This window comes from Balaenoptera acutorostrata, chromosome 1 (genome assembly GCF_949987535.1).
Source record: "Balaenoptera acutorostrata chromosome 1, mBalAcu1.1, whole genome shotgun sequence".
NCBI classification, from domain to species: Eukaryota; Metazoa; Chordata; class Mammalia; order Artiodactyla; family Balaenopteridae; genus Balaenoptera; species Balaenoptera acutorostrata.
Genome location: NC_080064.1, coordinates 25,031,671 through 25,055,579, shown reverse-complemented (window position 1 = coordinate 25,055,579; position 23,909 = coordinate 25,031,671). Strand labels below are relative to the sequence as shown.

Below are 23,909 nucleotides of genomic sequence, written 5' to 3'. Positions count from 1 at the left end.
GCATTTTAGGAAATGGTTTTCTTATCATTCTTGACCCTCCTGGGGGGAAAGACAAAAATGGTTGCTCAGAAATCTGGGGCCTGTGGAAGTAACCAGGCAGAAAATAAAAGCTGTTTCTTTTAGATAGTTCAGCATAATAATCTGTTCAGAGATCCATGAGCACAGAATAGGTTTCAGAACATTCCGGTGGACTAGATCTCCTTTTGGACTTCATCTAAAAGCTTCTTAAACATGAAAACAATTAAGAGTATCTTCAAATGTGAAGACAGTTGTTAGCCACATTGGTCTTCTTTTGCTTCCTCCAGCACTTGAAGGCCCTCTTCACTTTGGGGTCTTTGTATCAGCTATTCTCTTTGCCTGGAATATTCTTTTCCTAACATTTCACATGACTAGTTCCTTTTCCTTTGGGTCTCAGCTCATATACCACCCCCGCAGAAAGCCCGTTCCTGACCACTTTACCTAAATCTACCTCCACATTGTTTGAACCTATTATAGCACTTAATATAACTTGTAATTATTTTTAATTATTTTAGCTTGCTTACTTTTTATTTGTCTCCTCCAGTTATAATCTATATAAGTTCCATAACCACTGGAGTCATTTACATCTGATTCTTATATCCCTCAGACCTAGTACATAATAAGCACTCAAATACTGTTGAATAATATCTCTTTCAGGCCTGTCTCCCCTGCCATTCTCTGGTAAAAGAGCAGGTCTCAGTGTATGTGCACATCTCTCCTGTGGTCTGTCCACACCCACAGACCCCCAAGTGAGTTGCTGTTAACAGGATCCTCCAGTGCTTTCTCATTTGCCTCACATTGCATGGTGCCAGGTATGAGGGAAAAATGACTGTAAACTCTATGCCCCTTTTTGCTTTGGTCCAAATTGAAGTGCATCTGGAAGATTTCTACTAAAAGATAGTCTCACAGATTAAGTTTTCTTCTCTCTTTTTGGTTCTTTACTTTTTTGGTATTTTCTCCACACCCACCATGTGGGTGAGCTTCAGGGAAGGAAGTTTTATAAACATGTACTTATTGCACCACCCTTATTACATACAGTTCACACCAATCCTTCTGAGTCTGCATGACAGACAGCCCAAAGGTTTAAATTCAAGTCAGATTATAGTGGCAGGATTCAAAAATAAGATTATCAGCCACGGTTAACAATGCATACACACTCATGAAATATCATCATGAAATACTAAGAAAATCCCAGCTTTTCCTAATCCTTTCTAATGAGTTAAAGTTGCACAGAACTTTACCTCTCGTCCAATAAGCTTCACCCACACTTTGTCTCCGACATCTACTATCTCAGAGGGCTTATCCACGCGACAGGATGACATGTGAGTTCGATGGACCAGACCTGAGCACAAGAAGAAGAAATAAAATAAGGCACAGGGCATGTCTGGTATTCATACTCTAAATAACACAGTAAGGAGAAGAGTTGGAGATTCACTGAAAAAGGTTTCATTAATTTAAAACTGCAAATTAAAACAATTTGAGGACTTCCCTGGTGGCGCAGTGGTTAAGAATCCGCCTGCCACTGCAGGGATCGAACACGGTTTCGATCCCCAGTCCGGGAAGATCCCACATGCCACAGAGCAACTAAGCCCGCGTGTCACAACTACTGAAGCCCGTGCGCCTAGAGCCCAGGCTCCGCAACAAGAGTAGCCCCTGTTCGCCGTAACTAGAGAAAGCCCATGTGCAGCAACAAAGACCCAACACAGCCAAAAATAAATAAATAAATAAATAAATAAATTTATTTAAAAAAACAAAAAACAAAAAAACAATCTGAGATCACTTTTTATACCTAATCAACTAACAAATATTCTTTAAAATAGTGTTTAATGTTAGTAGAGATGTAATACAACAACTACATTTATGTAATACTGGTAAAAATACAAGTTGGTAAAATTCTTTGAAAACAAAGGGCATAGAGATGTTTATACCTTTGATGCAAGAATATCACCATTGGAATTTTTCCAAAAGAAAAACTCGATAGAGGCAAAAATCTATGGCATATAAAAATACTTGCAGCATTATTACCTACCAAGGTTAAAAATAAAAATTACGAAACAATCTAAACGACGAATAATTGGAAAACAGCTTGGTAAATTATGATAAATCTTTCAAAAAAGAGTAAACAGGGACTTCCCTGGTGGCGCAGTGCTTAAGAATCCGCCTGCCAATGCAGAGGACATGGGTTCGAGCCCTGGTCCGGGAAGCTCCCACATGCCGCAGAGCAACTAAGCCCGTGCGCCACAACTACTGAGCCTGTGCTCTAGAGCCCATGAGCCACAACTACTAAGCCTGCGTGCCACAACTACTGAAGCCCGTGCGCCTAGAGCCTGTGCTCCGCAACAAAAGAAGCCACCGCAATAAGAAGCCCACGCACCGCAACGAAGAGTAGCCCCTGCTCGCCCCAACTAGAGAAAGCCTGTGTGCAGCAACGAAGACCCAACACAGCCAAAGAAGAAAAGAGTAAGCAGCCACTTAAATTACAGTTACAGAAAATAATTATAAGTGAAAAAAGTAAATATAAACAAGGTGACATTTTTAATCTATTAAATTAGCAAAATATTTAGAAGATAATATCCAATGTTGATATGAGTATAGTAAAATAAGAAATATTTCTGAGGCTAATATAAATCTTTAGAAATCATTTAGCAATGGCTATCAAGAGTGATAAAAATATTTAATAAGATTAAATCCTTTTCCTTGTCTGTCCAAGGTCCTTTTCTGGGAGAACCACCTTCCTTACATTCTAAAATAATCTGGTCAGTCCTTGTAATTTGGTTGGAGCTGATCTGACCCCCAGCTGTGGGCACATGACACAGGCATAGTCAATCAAGTTACTTCATTCCCCGGGCCACAACAATTGATTGGTTCAGGGACAGACACAAGATGCTAGCTAAATCAAATCAACTTTCTCAAGCCTTTTGTCAGGATTATAAACTACAAAAAGTTACCAATGCTCATCTTTACCACCAGGCGGCAAGAGTAAGCCAGAGGGAAGCAAAAGAAGAGCCTGCATAAACAAGCGACCAAAGCCCTGAAGGCATAAACTGAGCACCTGATCCAGCCCTGGTGGAAGCTAAATTTACTCCCCAGCTAAATTAGCCAAAATGTTTCTCCTGTATTTTTGTCCCTTGCGACCAAGAGTTCTAATAATTAACTTGACCCATAATCACTCTGAGTCTAAGAAAATAATCTTAAAACACAGAAAACATCTATATGCACCTAGAAAAGTGATCTGTATCAAAATATTCAATGTCTTTTTTTTAAATTTTTATTTATTTATTTATTTTTGGCTGTGTTGGGTCTTCGTTTCTGTGCGAGGGCTTTCTCTAGTTGTGGCAAGCGGGGGCCACTCTTCATCGCGGTGCGCGGGCCTCTCACTATCGCGGCCTCTCTTGTTGCGGAGCACAGGCTCCAGACGCGCAGGCTCAGTAGTTGTGGCTCACGGGCCTAGTTGCTCCACAGCATGTGGGATCTTCCCAGACCAGGGCTCGAACCCGTGTCCCCTGCATTGGCAGGCAGATTCTCAACCACTGCGCCACCAGGGAAGCCCTCAATGTATTTTTAAGACAGAAACAAATTAGAAACAACCTAATATCTAGCAATAGGGTAATGGTTAAGTCAACTATGGTACAGCTACTTGGCCCATTAAAAACAATGTTCAAAAGATCATGTAAAAATACATCAATAATCCATTCTTTTGCAAATATTTATTGAGTGCTTACTATGTGCCAAGCATTGTAGGCAACTAGCATTTTCTCATTTAAATAATAAAAATGCTTAACGCAGATTCTAAAAATTAGAAAGAAATAATCTAAACTGCTATGGATCGCAGGTTAATGTTTTATTTTCAGATGTTTCAATAATAGAGGAAACTATATTCTGAGGGAAATGAATATAATAAACAATTATTTTGAATGAAAATAAACCAGGAATCTAAAGAAAAACTTGACAAGTCAAAGATTTATGTCCAAAAAACCTGCCCTACCTGAAGTTTCCTGAGAGAATTACTAACCTTTATTCTCAGTCTCTCTCTCACACACATGCATACGCAAAGTTGTCAGCACATGCCTGTAACTCAAAATATCTACCCTCTGTGTCTGCAGCTCCTGTGGGAAGCCACTGCTTTCTCTGATCATGGTTATTGGGTCTCTCAGACCTACTTCAGCTGATTCTGGAGGTTGATAGCCTATCATTCAATACCCTAGGAACCAAAATATTCTATATACATTATATAACCCATGTTTAAAATTTTAGACTATCACATAATCTCTAAATTGGATAAAATTCATGGAGCTGGGCTTTTTTCTTCTTCATGATCATGTAATGAGCAGAGTAACCTAAATGGAAAATCCGGAGAGGAAATTCACATGCCCTAAAGGAATGGGAAACGTTTCATTTTGACATTTTTCCACTGTAACTGTCCTCTAATTCTAAAATTCACTTCTTTCCTGAACTGCTAATGGAAGTTGGGAAAGAAATTACTGTTGAACCTAATATAGTTGAGAGAACATTTTTTTATTTTTTTCCTCAAACAGGTCTATTTATTGGAGTACCACAAAGAAAGAATGAGTTAACCATTTGTCCTTCTCCCACGTGATCCCAAAGCAGGATATTTCCTGGCCCAGTCATCTCTCTTAGTTAAATATGGCACTTTTGTAAAGCATTAATAATGAAAAGCTACAAACAACTTAAAATGATTATGTGGTACATCTGAATGATAGAATAATGCATTTAAATGTTTACAAAAGGTATTTTAAAAGAGAAATGTTTAACATTCATTAAGTGTAAAAGCTGCAAAATGTATATATAGAATATAATCTTAATCTCAATGTTAATTTTTATGCACATATGTGACTATAAAGAAATACACCGAAATGTTAACAGTGCCTATCTCTGTGTGGTAGTAATATCACACAACGATCATTTGCTTTGGTAGTTTTTTCTCTTTTCTATAAGCATGCAATAGTTTTAACCATAAAAATTTTAACCATAAAAACATATATATATATATATATATATATATATAAGCAAAATGTAAAAATAATATGTACACTATGATTGAAATTATGTAAAATTATGTCTCATATGCACACAGACGAAAAGGGAACATAAAAATTGTTATGCTGGGGTGTAGGATTTTTATAGTTGAAACATTAATGGCTTATCTCCTTAGTTTATTGGGTGAATTAAACAAGAGAAATGGTCTAGTCCACAGTCTTGAATGCAAATGTCAGGTAGGCAGTTGGATATGTAAGTCTGTAGCTCAGAGAAGGGGTATAAACTGAAGATACAAATGTAGGAGCCTTCAGCATGCAGATGCTTACATGCCAAAATACATTTATCAGACTGTCAATTTAGTGATTGGTTCGGTGATAGACACAATTCACCAATTTATTAATTTACAACAGAGGATATACTTTTCTTATACTTGGAAGGTTCCAAGTCCTTATCTAGGTAAACTACCCACTGACCCCAGTATCAAATACCTAAAAATTAGATTAGTGATCAAAAATTGCTTCAACACGGAATCAGAACAAAAGGGAGACAAACATTTTGAGAGATGTTTCCAGTCCATGAAGGTTTAACAGACCCCCTCATAAAAGAATCCACCTCTCTAGTTCCTACCATCAGATTCATTTTTTCCTTATTAAGGCAAAATAAATACTGCCATCTTCAGGCTCTCAGGCTTTCTTTTACTATGTTCCAGAGATTGATATCTGCTCATATAATCTCTCCCTAGTAGAATGATACAATCAATTAGACTTCAGCCTACTAAACTGCAATTTCATTCCAATCCCTTTTTCCCTAGAATTAAACCCAGATTATCTTGTTGAAGTCTTGAATGCTCCCAACTCCTCAGTCACAGATTTATAGGCAATTACCTGGTATATTTCTGTCTATGGCTAATCCTATACTCTGTGTAGGATTCATCATTAGTTTCATTCTCAGAAGACAGCCTGAATTCTTGGGAGGTACTTCATTGTTACCCACATACACCATCAACAGTTGGATTAAGTGTATATGGTAGAAGGCACCAAATAAAACATGAGGCTCCCTCCTTGGTACTGGGTATCTCACTAGATACAGAACATCCACGCATTCATTTAAACCTTACATCAGCCCTGTGACATAGGTTCACATGAGGAAATAGTCTAGAAGTTAAGTAAATTGTCCAAGGTCACAAAGCTGATAAAGAAAGAACTGCAATTCAAATATGAGTCTGTCAGGTCTTCTACAACACAGCAGATATTTCTCCATTTTTTTCTTTATTATCGATCTGTTATCTTTTCAATTAAAAAGAGAAAGATCTCATCTACAACAGTAGGAACACATCTAATTCTGTTCTAGCAAATGCTCCAGAACAGAAACCACCAAAAATGCTTTGCTCATCATGTCACATGGAAGGGGAGAGTGTGTGTCTGGATGTCTGACATTAAGCCATAAACGCCCAAAGGGCATATCAAATCCATCATCATTCAGTAAACGTTAATAACACTTAAACAGAATGAGTCCCATCTGAGTGTATGCTGGTAAAAGAAAGAAAAAAAAAATTCTGACAACTTGGAAAGAGCTAGCATCTAAATCGCCATATGAGAAAAACAGACTTAGCCTATTATAGTTCCCTTAAAAATATTCTCCCAACTGTGTTAGGTTCACCATTAATTTCACAAATTCCATTGACAATAAAGGAAAGAGGTTAAAACTTACAAACTATTAGGGGACAGCTGCAGCCCAAAAATGTCAACATAAAAGGTCTCCTTTATCTTTGGGGCATCTGAATTCCCTCTCTAGACTTGTCAAATAAGTTACCACCAATCAGCAGTATATGACAATAATGTAAGCACATAAATTAAAGTGCTTACACATCCTTTATCTTGTTGAGATTATGGATTCGTTCAAACATTTACTAAATATCCACTATATTATAAGCAAAAATGGATCCAAGGATGAGTAAGACATGATCCTGCTGGTCAAGAAACTAAAGTATACACATCATCCCATTTCACAGATAAGGAAACTAAGGCTCAAGGACTAAGCAACCTGCTGTAGTCAAGAAGCTAGTAACTGGGGGAGCTGGGACTAGGATTCATGTATTCATTTAATAAAATTCAATGAACACCCACTATATCTCAGGCACTGTAGTAGGCCCTGACTCATCCCAACAGCCTAACTATTCCACAGTTCAGTGGCTTAACGGCAACCTCACTTATTACACTACATTGTAATTTGTTTACAACCCTAGACTGTGAACAATCTGAGAGCAGCAGGGACTATGTTTTCCTATCTCTGTGTTCCCACATAACATACTGACCAGAAAATAGAACTCAATAATTATTTGTTAAACCTGAATTCTTTGCTAAAAATATTTGAGCTACTACCACAAGCAAGGCACTTTAAAAGTGTTTAACACTGAACAATCTCTACTCTCAAAATTTCATAGTTTAGTGCTGATGGGCAGAGGATAGTAGAGAAAAAAAGAACTTCATAAATATATAGGGCTGCACTGTCCACTATGATAGTCACTAGCTACAGATGTTTTACACTGAAGTTTAAATTAATCAAAATAAACAAAATTTAAAAGTTGGTGGGCTACTGTATTAGAAAGCACAGATGTAGTATAATACAAAAATATATTCGGTCTTTGTCCCTGGTCCCTGCACAGAACTCTTAAAACTCTTGGAATTTCCCCAGTGATAGGGGTGTCTTTGTAATTCATAGTAAGCCCCTTTTGATCATACTAGAATTTATGCTAATGAGGTGACTTAGTTGTGGGACCCCTTGATAGTTTCTGGATGGAGCTGTCACCAGAAAGATCAAGTGATTAAAGGATTGGAACTTTCAGCTCCACTGACCTCCAGGGGGAGGGGCTGGAGATGGAGCTCTATAAAAACCCCTGAACAATGAGAGTCAGAGAGCTTCTGGGTTGGTGAACACATTAGCTTGCTGGAGGGTGGTATGCCAGAGGACATGGAAGCTCTGTGTACCCCGCCTCCCATATCTTAACCTATACATCTCTTCCGTTTGGCTGTTCCTGTTTGTATCCTTTATAATAAACCAGCAAACAAAAAGAAAGTGTTTTCCTGAGTTCTGTGAGCCATTTTAGCAAATTATCAAATTTGTGGAGGGGGTCAATGGAACTCCGGATTCATAGTGGGTCAGCTAGAAATAAGGGTGGCTCAGGACTTGCAACTAGCATCTCAAGTGGGGGCATTCTTGTGGGAATGAGCCCCGTTAACTTATGGGACCTGACACTAACTCCCGGCAGTGTCAAAATTGAATTGTTAGACACCCCGTTGGTGCGCGGAGAACTGGAGAACTAGTTGGTGTTAGAAAACACATCAGAACAAATATAGAACATTTCCATCACTGTAGAAAGTTCTATTGGACAACACCATGAGAGGGGAAGGAAAATCTAGTTTAGACCTCAATACTAGGAAGGGGTCTTTAACTCAGTAGTGATTAAAAAATTCTGAAAATAGAAATCTGAGGAAAATGACTCAAATTAGAGTCTACCTTCCTGAATGAGAGATGTTAAAATCTAGAGACCAGTTATTTCATAACTCAGTCCTTTCAGGGTGGGACTTAATAATCTTCCTCCATTCAAGGGTGGAGAAGCTAAAATACACTGTAACTGCTCCAGTTACCCAATGAACCTACAGAAGTGCCCAGGATTAGAACTCACAGAGTTTCCACCTAATTATTTGGCTCCCTGAGCTCCCCATCCAAGGCTTGTCTCAGCACAGCTGTCAGACTGACAGATTGACTTGTAAACTGGCAGTCACAATCAGAGGCATCACCTGACAGGCTATGGACACAAGTGAGTTTTAGACTAACTGCTGGAAGATGGCAGGCCTTTAATTGCCACACAGTCCCCAAAGTGTCACATAAATACTCAAGTAAGGATGAGACTTTCAGGTACTGGCAGCTATGGCAAGTACACTGACAAGAAAAGCTGTCCTCGGATCAAAAGAGGTGCATACCCTATAGGGATGAGGATGAGTTACACCTCATTACACCCCAGTGAACGTAAAACGAGAAACTTTATTACAGATTGCTTTTTGCGAGCTTGGAAACTACTGGTGAGCCATTTCTAATTCGCCAAGATGCAATTTGCAGCAGAGTACATAGTCTCCACGGCTAGAGGTATGGCTTTATTAGCAAAATCAGCTGTTGGACTTCTGTAAAAGAAAAATTTTGTTTTAAAAAATTGCAAATAGTGAAAGTCCCTTTTCCATGTACATCTCTCCCTTAGCAAACCAAGCTCCCCAGAGGTGACCACTGTTAATAATTTGTTGCCTATTCTTCCAGACTTTCTTCTAAATATACGCAATAATGTTTAAAATACTAGGCATATGTAAACATGCTTTAAAAGGGGGAAGGGTCATGCTATACAAATTCTTGTACAACATGCTTTTTTCATTTTGTTAGCTTAGACACCTTTCCATTTCAGTAAATTGACTTACCCTGTTTTACTGATGCACTTTTCCCCCTCACTTTAACACCTCTGAAATTGGAATGCTTCTTATAACCAATGGTGTCTTACAACTGCTATCAGTCAGGTATCAGTGTGGTGGAATTGTATAAAAACTTTCCATTCACCCTTATGGTAAAAGGAAGACAGTACCAGCACCAAAGTATCTTAGAAATACAGTTATCATTCTTTTTATCATCTGCATAGTTCACTGCATAGATGTACATAATTTATCTAATTCCATACTGCAAACTATATTCCCTAAAGAACTGCTGGATCAAAAGAGTAAGCACATTAAAAACATTAACAGGGGACTTCCCTGGTGGCGCAGTGGTTAAGAATCCGCCTGCCAATGCAGGGGACACGGGTTTGAGCCCTGGTCCGGGAAGATCCCACATGCCGCGGAGCAACTAAGCCCACGAGGCACAACTACTGAGCCCACACGCTGCAACTACTGAAGCCCGTGTGCCTAGAGCCCACACACCGCAACGAAGAGTAACCCCTGCTCGCTGCAACTAGAGAAAGCCCTCACACAGCAATGAAGACCCAACGCAGCCGAAATAAATAAACAAATAAACAAACAAATTAAATTTTTAAAATGAATTTTAAAAAATAAATAAAAAATAAAAAAAATAAAAACATTAACAGGTATTACCAAAGTATGTAACAATTTACGTTCTCAATAGTAAATGGGGGCTTCCCTGGTGGCGCAGTGGTTGAGAATCTGCCTGCCAATGCATGGGACACGGGTTCGAGCCCTGGTCTGGGAAGATCCCACATGCCGTGGAGCAACTCGGCCCGTGAGCCACAATTACTGAGCCTGCGCGTCTGGAGCCTATGCTCCGCAACAAGAGAGGCCGCGATAGTGAGAGGCCCATGCACCGTGATGAAGAGTGGCCCCCGCTTGCCACAACTAGAGAAAGCCCTCGCACAAGAAACGAAGACCCAACACAGCCATAAATAAATAAATAAAAATTTTTAAAAAAGTAAATGAAACTATTGTTGGAAATACCCAACACTTCAAAAAATATTTTAAAAATAATTTTAGATTCACATGTAGTTGAAAGAAATAATACAGAAAGATCTTATGAACCCTTTACCCAGTTTCCTCCAATGGTAACATTTGGCAAAACTAGGATATCAAAAAACTATCACAACTAGGATATCGGCACTGATACTGTGGTATAATAAGAAATATGTATTTGGTCTTTGTCCCTGGTTCCTGGCACAGAGCTCCTAAACTCTCGGAATTTCCTGAGTGATAGGAGCATCTAGTGATTTATAACAAGACCCTTCCAATCTTACCCAAGTTTATGCTAATGAGGTGACTAGTGGTCGGCCCCTAGGGAGCTTCAAGATGGGAGATGGTAATGACCAGAGGAATCACTGTGTGATTAGAAGGTTGGAAGTTTCAGCCCCATTCCAACTTCCAGGGAGGGAAGAGGGGCTGGAGATGGAGTTAAATCATCAGTGGCCAATGATTTAATCAATTATGGCCATGTAATGGGGTCTCCACAAAAACCCTTAAATGATAAGGTTTGGAGAGCTTCTGAGTTGGCAAGTATATCCACACACCATGAAGGTGATGAACCTCAACTGTACAGAGACAGAGGTTCTTGCACTCAGGGTCTTTTTGGACCCTTCCCTATGTACCTCCTCACCTGGCTGTTCATTTGTATCTTTTATAATAAAGTGTAACTGTTAAGTATGGCATTTTCCTGAGTTCTATGAGTTGTTCTAACAAGTTATCCAATCTTGGGAAGGTGGTGTGGGAACCTTCAAATTCATAGCCAGGTCAGACAGAAGTGTGCGTAACACAAGGACAGGATACTTGCAAGTGGTGTCCGAAGTGAGGGCAGTCTTGTGAGACTGAGACCTTAAACCTGTAGAGTCTGACAGCACCTCTGGGTAGTTAGTATCAGAATTAACTGAATTGTTGGACGCCCACTTGATATCAAAGAATCAGAGAACTGGAGAACTGGCTGTTGATTCCACACATTTTGGAATGGCAATAAAAGGAATGAAGTATTGATACATGCTACAAAACAGGTAAACCTTGAAAACATGCTAAGTGAATGAAAGACGCCCGTCACAAAAGACCACATGTTGTATGATTCCATTTATAAGATATGTCCAGAATAAGCAAATACATAAAGACAAAAAGTAGATAGCTGGTTGTCTAAGGCTGGAGGCAGAGGGGAGAGGGAGACAGGGAATTTGGAGTGACTGCTAATAGGTACAGAGTTTCTTTTTTATGATGAAAATGTTCTCAAACTGTGGTGATGGTTGCAAAATTCTGTGAATATGTTAGAATATATTAGAAACTACTGAATTGTACACTTTGGATGAAATGTAGGTATGTGAATTATGTCTCAAAAAAGCTGTTAAAAAATGTTACATAAATGGAATCATAACATATGTAAACTTTTGGGATTAGCTTTTTTCACTCAGCAAAATTTTCTGGAAACGGATCCAGGTTGTCGCATGTATCAATACTTCATTCTCATTCCTTTGTACTGCCGAGCAGTATTCCATTGTATGGATATATCACAGTTTATATTTATATTATATTTTTAATCAATATTGAGAATGAGCATCTTTTAAGATATTTACTGTTCAACTACTATTTTTTCTCCTATGAATTATCCTTTCATATCCTTGGCCCCTTTTCCTACTTTATTCTTTTTTATTAGTCCTGTGTGATATGGACTGAAAATTCTTTTTCCTAACTTAACTTTGCTTATGATGATTTTTGCAATTATGTTTTTGACTTTTATGTAGTCAAATATACTTCTATATTGACTTTTTTTTTTTTAATTTATTTATTTTTGGCTGCGTTGGGTCTTCACTGCTGTGCGTGGGCTTCTCATTGCGGTGGCTTCTCTTATTGCGAAGCACGGGCTCTAGGTGCGTGGGCTTCAATAGCTGTGGCTCGAAGGCTCTAAAGCACAGGCTCAGTAGTTGTGGCGCACAGGCTTAGTTGCTCCACAGCATGTGGAATCTTCCCGGACCAGGGCTCGAACCCATGTCTCCTGCATTGGCAGGCAGATTCTTAACCAATGCGCCACCAGGGAAGCCCTATACTGACTTTTATATAGTCAAATATTCTTCTTTATTTTCTTCTAATAAAACACTTATGGATACATCTTTTACATTAAAATCTTTAATAAATCTTTCATTTATTTTAGCACAAGGAATTAGCAAGTTGAGTCTTTTGATTCATAGCAGTGTAACAGAGCAGAAAGCCCACTGGGCTAGGCATCAGGAGGCCTGGGTTCTAGTCCTGCCCATGCCACGACCTAGCTCAATCATTCTGAGCAGGCCACCAGTCTGTGGAACCTACCTCTTCTACTTAATACAATTGTTTTGAGAAACAAGTAAGATTACAGATGTGAAAAGGATTCTCCAAAAATGTTCAATAGATACCTATCAATTATGAAGAAAATTAAAGCATTATATATATTTGTATTGGTTACAATACTATTTCCTTTCCGCATGCCATATACCAGAAAACTCACAATGTTGGCCTCAGAGAATAAGTAGCTTGCCCTCCCCCAAACCCTAAGCCAAAAGAGGTCAAGTGACTCGCCCTAGGATCACAGGTGAAATTTAGGGAAGAGTCAGTTCTAGAAGTGAACACAAGTGGTTATGCCCCAGCCCTCCCCACAAGTCATTCTTCTGAGTTAAGACTTGCTAAAAATGAACTGTCATCAACTGTCCGTATTCATATCTTTACACTAAAAACACAAACTACTCTCTGAAAAAAGTAGAGCCTATAATTAAACTGTGGTGGGGGTGACAGTAGAGAGAGTGAAATGAGAGTGCTGAATTTCAAGTTATAGGTTCCCACCTTGCTTCCGACAGCCTGGGATTTTGATAAAGGCTCCATAGTCTGTCACCATAGCAACCTATAAAGACAAAAAAAAAAAAGAATCTTCGTCACACAAATAAGAATCTCTCTCCCATAGCATTTAACCTTGGCTCCCTGAATTTCTACTTGGTACTGACTGCCTCTGTCTGCTGCAAAACTGCCTAAAAGTGATGTTCTGTCAAACATTATGTTCTTTTTGAAGTTTTTTTTTTTTTGGTCGCACCGCACAGCTTGTGGGATCTTAGTTTCCTGACCAGGGATTGCATCTGGGCCCTCAGCAGTAAGAATGCAGAGTCCTAACCACTGGACTGTCAGGGAATTCCCCAATTTTTTTTTTTTTAATTTTTATTGTGGTATAGTTGATTTACAATGTTGTGTCAGTTTCAGGTGTACAGCAAAGTGAATCTGTTATACATATACATATATCCACTCTTGTTTAGATTCTTTTCCCATATAGGCCATTACAGAGTATTGAGTAGAGTTCCCTGTGCTATATAGTAAGTCCTTATTATCTACTTTATATATAGTATGTATGCATCAGTCCCAATCTTCCAATTTACCCCCCTCTCCCCGGTAACCATAAGTTTATTTTCTGTATCTGTAACTCTATTTCTGTTTTGTAGATAAGTTCACTTGTAGCTTTTTTTTAGATTCCACATGTAAGTGATATCATATGGTATTTGTCTTTCTTTGACTTACTTCACTCAGTATGACAATCTCTAGGTCCATCCATATTGCTGCAAATGGCATTATTTCATTCTTTTTTATGGCCGAGTAATATTCCATTGTATATATGTAACACATCTTCTTTATCCATTCCTCTGTTGATGGACATTTAGGTTGCTTCCATGACCTGGCTATTGTAAATAGTACTGCAATGCTTTTTTTTTTTTTTTTTTTTTGGTTTTTTGAAGTTTAGACTGACAGGTATGTGTGATCATATTAAAAACATTGGTGAGATTGGTGTGTTTGTCAGATGGTATGACAGTACTTAGGAATGCCCAAATCCCACATGTACTGAAATCCCTCAAAAAGATATAGGAACAAACAGCAGAAAATTAGGTAATAAAGTTACACTTTGTATTATCTGGAACTGAGGCCTCCAATCCAAATGGAGAAGTTTAATAATTTGAAATGGATCATGTAGGACATCTCTTTTTCCTAAACTTCAAACCAACCAGACCATACAGCTTGCTCCACTTAACTCCAAACCAGAGTCTTGGGTTTTATCAAGACAATTAGAGAAAAAGCCAACACACAGACATCTGACAGAACCTGAAAAGATGTAATCAGAGAGAAAAAGAGTTGTCTTTTGCAGAGTTGACCTAAAATGGAGAAGTTAGAGGCTTGATGGATCTATGTAATATGCAATATGTAATAGAAACAAAAGGCCCAAAAGCCTTGCCAGATAAATCATTATCCCAGCCTCTACCTCTATTGCTCTCCTCTTGTCTATCCTCCAGCCCACCCCACCCCTCAATTGTGGATTGGGATTAAAGTTGTCACTACACACTATATTTATCACTAAATTCATTATTATTTATAAAATATTCAATACGTTCTTATACATATAAACTTTGTTCTTTCCAGTGACTTTAAAATTAGTTACCTCATATTGGGCAATCACTGTTTTGGCTTAAACATAACTAAAACAAGGGGAAGGAAGAAGAAGAAGGCGGGGCTTCCCTGGTGGCACAGTGGTTAAGAATCTGCCTGCCAATGCAGGGGACACGGGTTCGAGCCCTGGTCCAGGAAGATCCCACATGCCGTGGAGCAATTAAGCCCGTGTGCCACAACTACTGAGCCTGCGCTCTAGAGCCCATAAGCCACAACTACTGAGCCCACGTGCCACAACTACTGAAGCCTGTGCACCTAGAGCCCGTGCTCTGCAACAAGAGAAGCCACCACAATGAGAAGCCTGTGTACCACAACGAAGAGTAGCCCCCACTCGCCACAACTAGAGAAAGCCCGTGCGCAGCAATGAAGACCCACCACAGCCAAAAATAAATAAATAAATAAATTTATTTAAAAAAAAAAGAATGGGTTAAGAACCAAAATTTCTAAACTCCTGTTTTACAATGAATATTAGGGTTAGGGACCAGATATTTCCAAAGAAACAGTACAGCCAGGCAGATACTAGTACTTAAAATCAAGGCAAGGTGGACTTTAGAGATTAACTGATCCAATCCTGTCATTTTTCAAATGAGGAAAGTGAAGACCAGAGACATGAAGTACTTATCCAAGTTCACAAAGTGAGTTGTTCTCTGTAAAACAGGGCCGCATGGATAAAGAAGATAAGACTTAATATTTTTAACTGCAATAAAAGAAAATCCCTTCTTTCTGGACCAACTAAAGGCACTTTGGCTTTTGCTCCAGGGTTCTAGAAAGAGGGCTGAAATGCTTCATACTGTCTAACATTATTTAAGGGCATAATTATCTAAACAACTTAAAAGCAGCATCTGGAAGTTGGAGCCCAAATCACCTTGCTGCTATAAATTAAAACAATCTCACTTTTCAATACTGAAGCTCCAGTGTCACATTATTATCTTTTGAGGAAATATCATAACAGACCTTAATTTGGCCTCTTCCCAAAGGAAAGGTTAATGCACTCAACTGTTCAGTTGGGAAAACACATTCTTGCCTATTTTCAGCAGCAGGTGTTTCCATCACTGTGTCTCCTAAGGTGCAGTCAGACAAAATTAACAGAATGGCACCTGCCTTAGATGATCACACAGTCTGCCTGGTGTCCCAAGAACAATTAATCAAATAGCTCAGGGGAGAAAATTCAGTAATTATCTCAACTGAACTCAGGGCTTGGGTAAAATGAATTTACCATCTTCAGATTAGAGGTTGCACTGGCCTTGAAACTTGTTATCCCCATAATGTAAATGAGGAATTTGAGGCTCAGAGATATAAGTTACTTGTCTAAAGTCACAAAGTTGGAAAGTATCAAGACCAAGTACAGAAAAGAAGTTTTCTGACTTCTAGTCCAATGCTATTTCCAACTTACCAATACCAATCTCGCCGCAGCATTTCTTTGGCTATGTCTGGGCTAAGCCAAATCCCAAATCTCAATGCTATGCTTGTGCTCCCTACCATGCTTAATGGACTCCGGCACCAAGATGTCTCTCAGAGAACAAGAGAAGGATGAATACTAGCTTCTCGGCTATTCTGTTACTGGGCCCTCCAACCCTGCTGAGCCTGCTAAGAGAAGAGCTGCTAGGATATGGGCTGCACCACCAGTTTCTTCAAAGGCAGCTGGTCCTAAGAGGCTTGGATTCAATTTAATTCAAACATTTACTGAGCACCTGCATGCAAGATACCATGTCAGGCACTGTGAAATAAAAACAACGTATAAAAAGAGATGCCCAGGGCTTCCCTGGTGGCGCAGTGGTTGAGAATCTGCCTGCCAATGCAGGGGACACGGGTTCGAGCCCTGGTCTGGGAAGATCCCACATGCCGCGGAGCGGCTGGGCCCGTGAGCCACAATTGCTGAGCCTGCGCGTCTGGAGACTGTGCTCTGCAACAGGAGAGGCAGAGATAGTGAGAGGCCTGCGCACCGCGATGAAGAGTGGCCCCCGCTTGCCACAACTAGGGAAAGCCCTTGCACAGAAACGAAGACCCAACACAGCCATAAATAAATAAATAAATATTTAAAAAAAAAAAAAAAAAAAAGAGATGCCCAGGGATTCCCCTGACGGCCCAGTGGTTAAGACTCCATGCTTCCACTGCAGGGGGCACGGGTTCAACCCCTGGTCGGGGAACTAAGATCCTGCATGCCACTCGGTGCAGCCAAAACAAAAAACAAAAAACAAAAAAAAAAAGAGGGCTTCCCTGGTGGCGCAGTGGTTGGGAATCTGCCTGCCAATGCGGGGGACATGGGTTCGAGCCCTGGTCTGGGAGGATCCCACATGCCGCGGAGCGGCTGGGCCCGTGAGCCACAGCTACTGAGCCTGTGCGTCTGGAGCCTGTGCTCCGCAACAAGAGAGGCCGCGACAGTGAGAGGCCCGCGCACCGTGATGAAGAGTGGCCCCCGCTTGCCACAACTAGAGAAAGCCCTCGCACAGACACTAAGACCCGACACAGCCAAAAATAAATAAATAAATAAAAAAAACTTGAAAAAAAGCCACAAGCAAAAATTTAAAAAAAAAAAAAAAAAAAAGAGAGAGAGAGATGCCCAGTCTGTTTTTAAATGAATTTGAATTAGTTACCAAGATACATGAGATAAACATGGCCTCTGCTCCCTAGTAACATCCAATCTAATGGAGGAGACAGACACATATACAAGTAACAATAGTACAAGACAGACTATAAATGTCATGATAGAGGTACAAACAAATGACTGTGGAACAACCAGATTTACCATCTACCTTCCTCCTATACTACCCCAATTCAGTCAAAAGAGTTCTCTTATGGGTCTTTTGGTTCCTCCATGCATTTATGAACAGTTGAACAACCCCAGCTGCAGACCTGGAGAACCTGATTTAGAACTTGCCATTTATTAATCATTTGGGCAATTACTTAACTTCTAAAAAGTTTCCTTATCCATAAAATGGGGTTAACAATTTCTTTGGAGAAAGTCAATGACACGTAACGTGTGAAAGTGCTAACATACATTAGGCTTAACAAAATTTCTTTTGAATTTTAATGTAAATTCTTCTTTTTAAATATTAGGCACTCAGTGTTTGTTGATGAATATTCTGAAAAATAGTTTCCTGTTTCCAATTTACCATGAAATTTCTCTTTCCCTAATTCCAGTCACTCCTAGGCATTTTTCAAAATGTGTTCCTGAAATAGTAAAACTATAGTTCTAGTATTAGAACTATAAACTTCTTTCTGAACATTACCCTAGCCCATCCATCCTTCACGGTAAAATATAAAACCTACACTAATTCAAGCCCCATCTCATGTAAGAAAAAGACATAGATCAGGAGCCACTTTACTAGAAATCTGAGTCAGTTTGTGGAGGGCAGAGAGCTCCTCTTTCTTCTGTGCAACACCTGACAAGTGAGGGCTTCATGATCAGAAAAATCAATTTCATCTCCAGAGCTACCATTTCATTTTTCTAAGCCCTGGTACCTCACTGATCTCTGGGGATACCATGGGCCCTAAGGAATGAGGACAGAGGCTCTGAAGAGCAGAGTTGTTTGCTATTTGTTAGAATGTTATCATCCTTTGTATCTTGTCTCTTACATTACAAGTTGGGATCCACTTAACAGAAGTCTAGAGCCACATTTATCTATAACCAACCAACAGTCACAAAGTCTGTCTTCAAAGGCCTCATGTTATTAGGTGGTAAAACTTTTGTCAACCATAAAGCAACTATGAATGCCATAAGAATGATATAGTTAAAATACTACAGGCACTCATAAGACACTGAAAACAATTTTTTGGCTTTACTTTTGCTTCAAGAGAAGGGCAACTGGGGACTTCCCTGGTGGCACAGTGGTTAAGAATCCGCCTGCCAATGCAGGGGACGCGGGTTCGATCCCTGGTCTCAGAAGATCCCACATGCCATGGAGCAACTAAGCCCGTGCGCCACAACTACTGAGCCTGCGCTCTAGAGCCCGCAAGCCACAACTACTGAGCCCGAGTGCCACAACTACTGAAGCCCACGTGCCTAGAGCCTGTGCTCCGCAACAAGAGAAGCCACCACAATGAGAAGCCTGCGCACCGCAATGAAGAGTAGCCCCCGCTGGCCGCAACTAGAGAAAGCCTGAACGCAGCAACGAAGACCCAACACAGCCAAAAATAAATAAATAAATAGTTTTTTTTAAAAAGGGCGATAACATTAATGAATTCCTACTACGTCTCAGGCATTGTGTTTTTATAGATGATAGCTTATTTAACCATCATCACAATCCTATGAAAGTTGTTTTTATCTCCATCTAACAAATGAGAAAACTGAGGCTCAAAGAAATTAAGTGACGATCTCAAGGATCACACAGTTAGTAAGTAAAAGAGCTAGGACGGAATCCAGGTTTTGCCTGGTTCCAAAGCCTCTGCTCTCTAAACAAATACAATGTCTCCTCCCTCAAAGATTGATCATTCACTCAGTTATGAAGGTGTACTGAGCACCTACTATTTTCTACCCACCTACCTGGGACTGAGATATACAACAGTAAACAAAACAGACAGGGCTCTGTCTTCATGGAACTTAGTGTCCTCTGAGAAAGAAAGACTTTAAACAAGTACAAAATAAATATAACATGAGCCTATTTATTTATGGTGGGAAAAAGATCTGAGGAGATGACATTAGGGCTGAGACCTAAAAGATGAAAAGAAGTTGGTGAGAAAATGGGACAGTTAGAAACAACAGCATGTGTAAAAGTCCTGAGAAGGAAGCAGGCTTAGATGTTTGGAGCTATAAGGCCAGAGTGGCTACAGCATGAGTAGAGTGGAACTAAACAACATTGCCAGAGTAAGCAGAAGCCAAGTCAGGTAAGGGTCGTGAAAACAAGTTTGGATACATTCAAGTATAACGAGAAGCCTAGGAGAACTTCAAGAAAGCAACTTGGTCCAATCTGTTTTTAAAATGTTATTCTGGGGAATTCCCTGGCAGTCCACTGGTTAGAACTCTCGGCTTTCACTGCCAAGGGCCTGGGTTCAATCCCTGGTCAGAGAACTAAGATCCCATAAGCTGTGCAGTGAGCCAAATCAATCAATCAATCAATCAATCAATCAATCGTTATTCTGGCTGCAATGTGGAAAAACAGATTGGAAGTGGACTACAAAAGAAGTAGGGAGCCCAGGAGGGCCAGGCAAGAGATGAAAACTTAAACTAATGGGGTGCCAAAGGGATAAAGAAGTATAGACACCAGAGACATATTTGGGAGGCAGAAAGATAGTACCTGATAATGGATTGGAGAGGGAGGGAAACAAGATCAAATCAAGGGAAGAAATTAAAGATGATGCCCAGATTTCTAGCGTGGGTACCTGAATGAATAATGGGTTCGTTTGATGAAATGGGAAAGACCAGAAGAACAGATTTGGTGAGAAAACCAAAAATACAGTTTAAAACATAAATTAAAGGGAGTTCCCTGATGGCCTTGTGGTTAGGATTATGGGCTTTCACTACTGTGGCCCAGTTTCAATCCCTGGTCGAGGAACTGAGATTCCCGCAAGCCATGCAGCACAGCCGAAAAAAAAGAAAAAAGCATAAATTAGAGATGCTGTGAGGTATCCAAATGAAGATGCCAAGTATGTAGTTAGAAGTCTGGAGCTCAGAGGAGGTACATGTGGGAGCCAGATGTTCTGCTAGCCCTTCCCGTTTAAACTGTAATGTTCAAGACATTCTCAAGCGGACAGAAGCTCCAAACCCAGCTGCTTTTCACCTTCAATCTACGCTTAATATAAATGGGAAGTTTTCAAAGCCAAAAGAATATACCTCTCCTTGGAAAATAGTGTAGAGAGCAGGCAAGTTCTCCATGGTCTCGGGTCTTCCTGAATTCATCCTTAATGTTCTATGGTTCCTCCATTTCTCTTCTGCTAAAGCTAATTCAAGTGTCCTGTCACAAAGAAACAGAACAGGTAACAATCAGAGAGACATTTGCAATAAAAAAAAAATGTACTGCCGATCCACAGGTTGTCCGTACAGGATAATACCATTAGATTTAATACCATGTACTTTTAAATTTACTTATTTATTTATTTTTGGCTGCGTTGGGTCTTCGTTGCTGTGTGCGGGCTTTCTCTAGTTGCAGCGAGCAGGGGCTACTCTTCCTTCCAGTGCAGGGGCTTCTCATTGCGGTAGCTTCTCTTGTTGTGGAGCATAGGCTCTAGGCGCACGGGCTTCAGTAGTTGTGGCACACGGGCTCAGTAGGTGTGGCATGCGGGCTTAGTTGCTCCGCAGCATGTGGGATCTTCCCAGACCAGGGCTCGAACCCGTGTCCCCTGCATTGGCAGGTGGATTATTCTTAACCACTGCGCCACCAGGGAAGTCCCCACCATGTACTTTTATCCAAACCTCCTTTGTCCACTATAACTGTGGGGAGTTTTGGAAACCTTGATCTTATTTCTTTTCAATTTGATACTTTACCAAGGCCATTAGCTTACTGTTTTGTTTTTATTGTTATTATTGCTATTCTTTTGCCAAGGGAAGGCTTTTGGTGGGGGGGGAGGGGTGTGAACGGATCTGTAAAAAAGGAATAATAATAGTAATAAGAGCTAACATTTATCAAGCACTTACTATGTCCAGGCACTGTGCTAAGCATTGGACATCCAATATCTCATTTAATCCTCAAAACTCTCAAGATGTAGGTTCTATTAATTATCATATTATGTAGATGAGAAAACCAACACTTTCAGAGGCCAACTTATTAGGCCTATGTCAAAAAGCCAGGAAATGGTAGACTCAAACTCTGGCTGACATCAGAGTCCACACTTTTAACCACTATTCTAGGTGTTAAATCTGAAGTGACTTCAAAAAGAGAGCATAGAGAATTCCCTGGCGGCCTGGTGGTTAGGATTCTGCACTCTCACGGCCAAGGGCGCAGGTTCGATCCCTGTTCAGGGAACTAAATCCCACAAGCCGTGCATGGCGCAGCCAAAAAAAGCAGAAAGAAAGCACAGCTTACTTTTTTCTCCAATGAAATTAAAAACACACATGCTCATTTTAAAAGTTCAGATAACACATTAATTTGAAGAAAAGAAAATCATCTATAATTCAATTTGGTTTATATCCTTTCAGACTTTTTTACATGTACAAGTAGGTTTTTTAATGGAATCATGAAACCATTAATTAATATTAATAGCCATTTTATATTATTTTTTAGCAATTCATACACAAATACACACACTTTTTTTAATGCCTATATAATAATCCATTGTTGGATGCATCAAATTTATTTAACTATTTATGAATCATATTAAAATGCAGATTGCAACTCAGTGGGTCTAGGGTGGTGCCTGAGATTGGGCATTTCTTTCTTTTTTTTTTCTGAAATTTATTTATTTATTTATTTTAATTAATTTATTTATTTATTTTAGCACGTGGGATCTTTCGTTGAGGCAAGCAGGCTTCTCTCTAGTTGTGGTGCGTGGGCTCAGTAGTTCTGGCACATGGGCTTAGTTGTCCCAAGGCATGGGGGATCGTACCCGAGTCCCCTGCATTAGAAGGCAGATTCTTAACCACTGGACCACTAGGGAATTCCGTGGGCATTTCTAACAAGCTCCCAGGTGATACTGATGCTGCCAGAGTACCACGTCTTAGAGCTTTGAAGTTGGAAGGGATCTTAGAGGTACTCTTGCTCAGCCTTCCGGTTTTAAACAGGGAGGAAACCAGCAATCTAGTGGCTCTTAATCATGCCCCTTTACTTGCTGCATAAATCACTGCTACATAAAGATAAAGTTAATGGTACAGTCCTCAGTTCTCTTTTTCCTCCTAATTACTTGACACCAATAAGACCTGAAACTCAATTTTCCTTGAGTTTTCGTGTGCAAATACCTCCTTCTCTCCTCAATCCTGAGCACACCCCTACACTTTCAGATGATTACTTTAGGTCTTACTTTTGGAAAGTCTTCCTGATTTACAATAACCATACATTAACTGAACTGCCTCACTTAAAACAGAAATGAAAGAAAATTCTGTCAGGTTCCAAACCCTAGTTCTATATCATCCCAAAGCCCAGGAACATCCCTGTCCTTGAGTTCCATAAGACAACCTGTATCCGTATAATAAACTTGCCCTTTTCTGTTTACGTCAGCCAGAAGTGGGTTTTATTAGTTTATTAAAAGCACACAGATAGAATGAAGGCTGATTTGTCAGTTCTTGAGAAATGGCTGACAAACAGCTTAAATCCAAGTATCACAGCCTGGTTGGATCCTGCCTCTTCCACTTCCCAGCTATGCAGTCTCATCTCTAGTCCTTCCCTTCCCTCTGCCCAGCATCCTCACCTCATATCCTAGAACAAAGGTTATTAACCTGAGGCCGATGACTCTATCAAGAAACCTTAATTATCCCTCCAATTCTTGGAGCACTAGTGAGCTACAGAATCCATAGAGGCATCAGCAGCTAGGACTTCTAAATTAAGCTCAAAACAACTTAGTCTATCAACCGTTCTTTAAACAAAGGTCACAGAAAGAACAATACAATCTTAAGTTATTTTGTACAGATTTTTGCTGTGATAAGAGTATGAACAGCTAAGTTTAAAGCTCCCCTATTTGCTCCTTTTGTAGAACAGTAGCCTGAGAAACCCTATGCAATTCTTCAAGCAGGAAATTGGCATGCATTTTTGAGAGAAATCCTGTTATACAACAGCAGCAGGCTTACGATTTCAGAATTGTAAAGGGTTGCCAGGGACACAGTTATTTATTAGCCACCTCCTTCCCAAATGGTATTTTTAAATTTTTTTGAATTATATTCTGTAGAAACCTAGGGTTGTTGTATGGTGGTTATTCAAAAGGAATCCCAATTGGAAAGGAAGAAGTAGAACTGTCTCTATTTGCAGATCATATGATACTATACATAGAAAATCCTAAATATGCCACCAAAAAACTGCTAGAGCTCATCAATGAATTTGGTAAAGTTGAAGGATACAAAATTAATAT

The 23,909-nt window shown here is 39.8% G+C and overlaps 1 protein-coding gene across 5 annotated transcripts in view; it reads right to left on the bottom strand.

Moving 5' to 3' along the window:
- ZCCHC17 (zinc finger CCHC-type containing 17) overlaps window positions 1-23,909 on the bottom strand; it is a 56,536-nt gene that overhangs the window by 26,971 nt on the left and 5,656 nt on the right. For all 5 annotated transcript variants that reach the window (XM_007170577.3, XM_057551501.1, XM_057551504.1 and 2 more), the window contains exons 2-4: window positions 20,749-20,869; window positions 13,341-13,398; window positions 1,260-1,360 (exon numbers count right to left, since the gene is read on the bottom strand). In XM_007170577.3, the coding sequence (XP_007170639.1) occupies window positions 1,260-1,360; window positions 13,341-13,398; window positions 20,749-20,814 (225 nt within the window). In that variant the 5' untranslated portion in view covers window positions 20,815-20,869. The remainder of the gene's footprint in view (window positions 1-1,259; window positions 1,361-13,340; window positions 13,399-20,748; window positions 20,870-23,909) is intronic.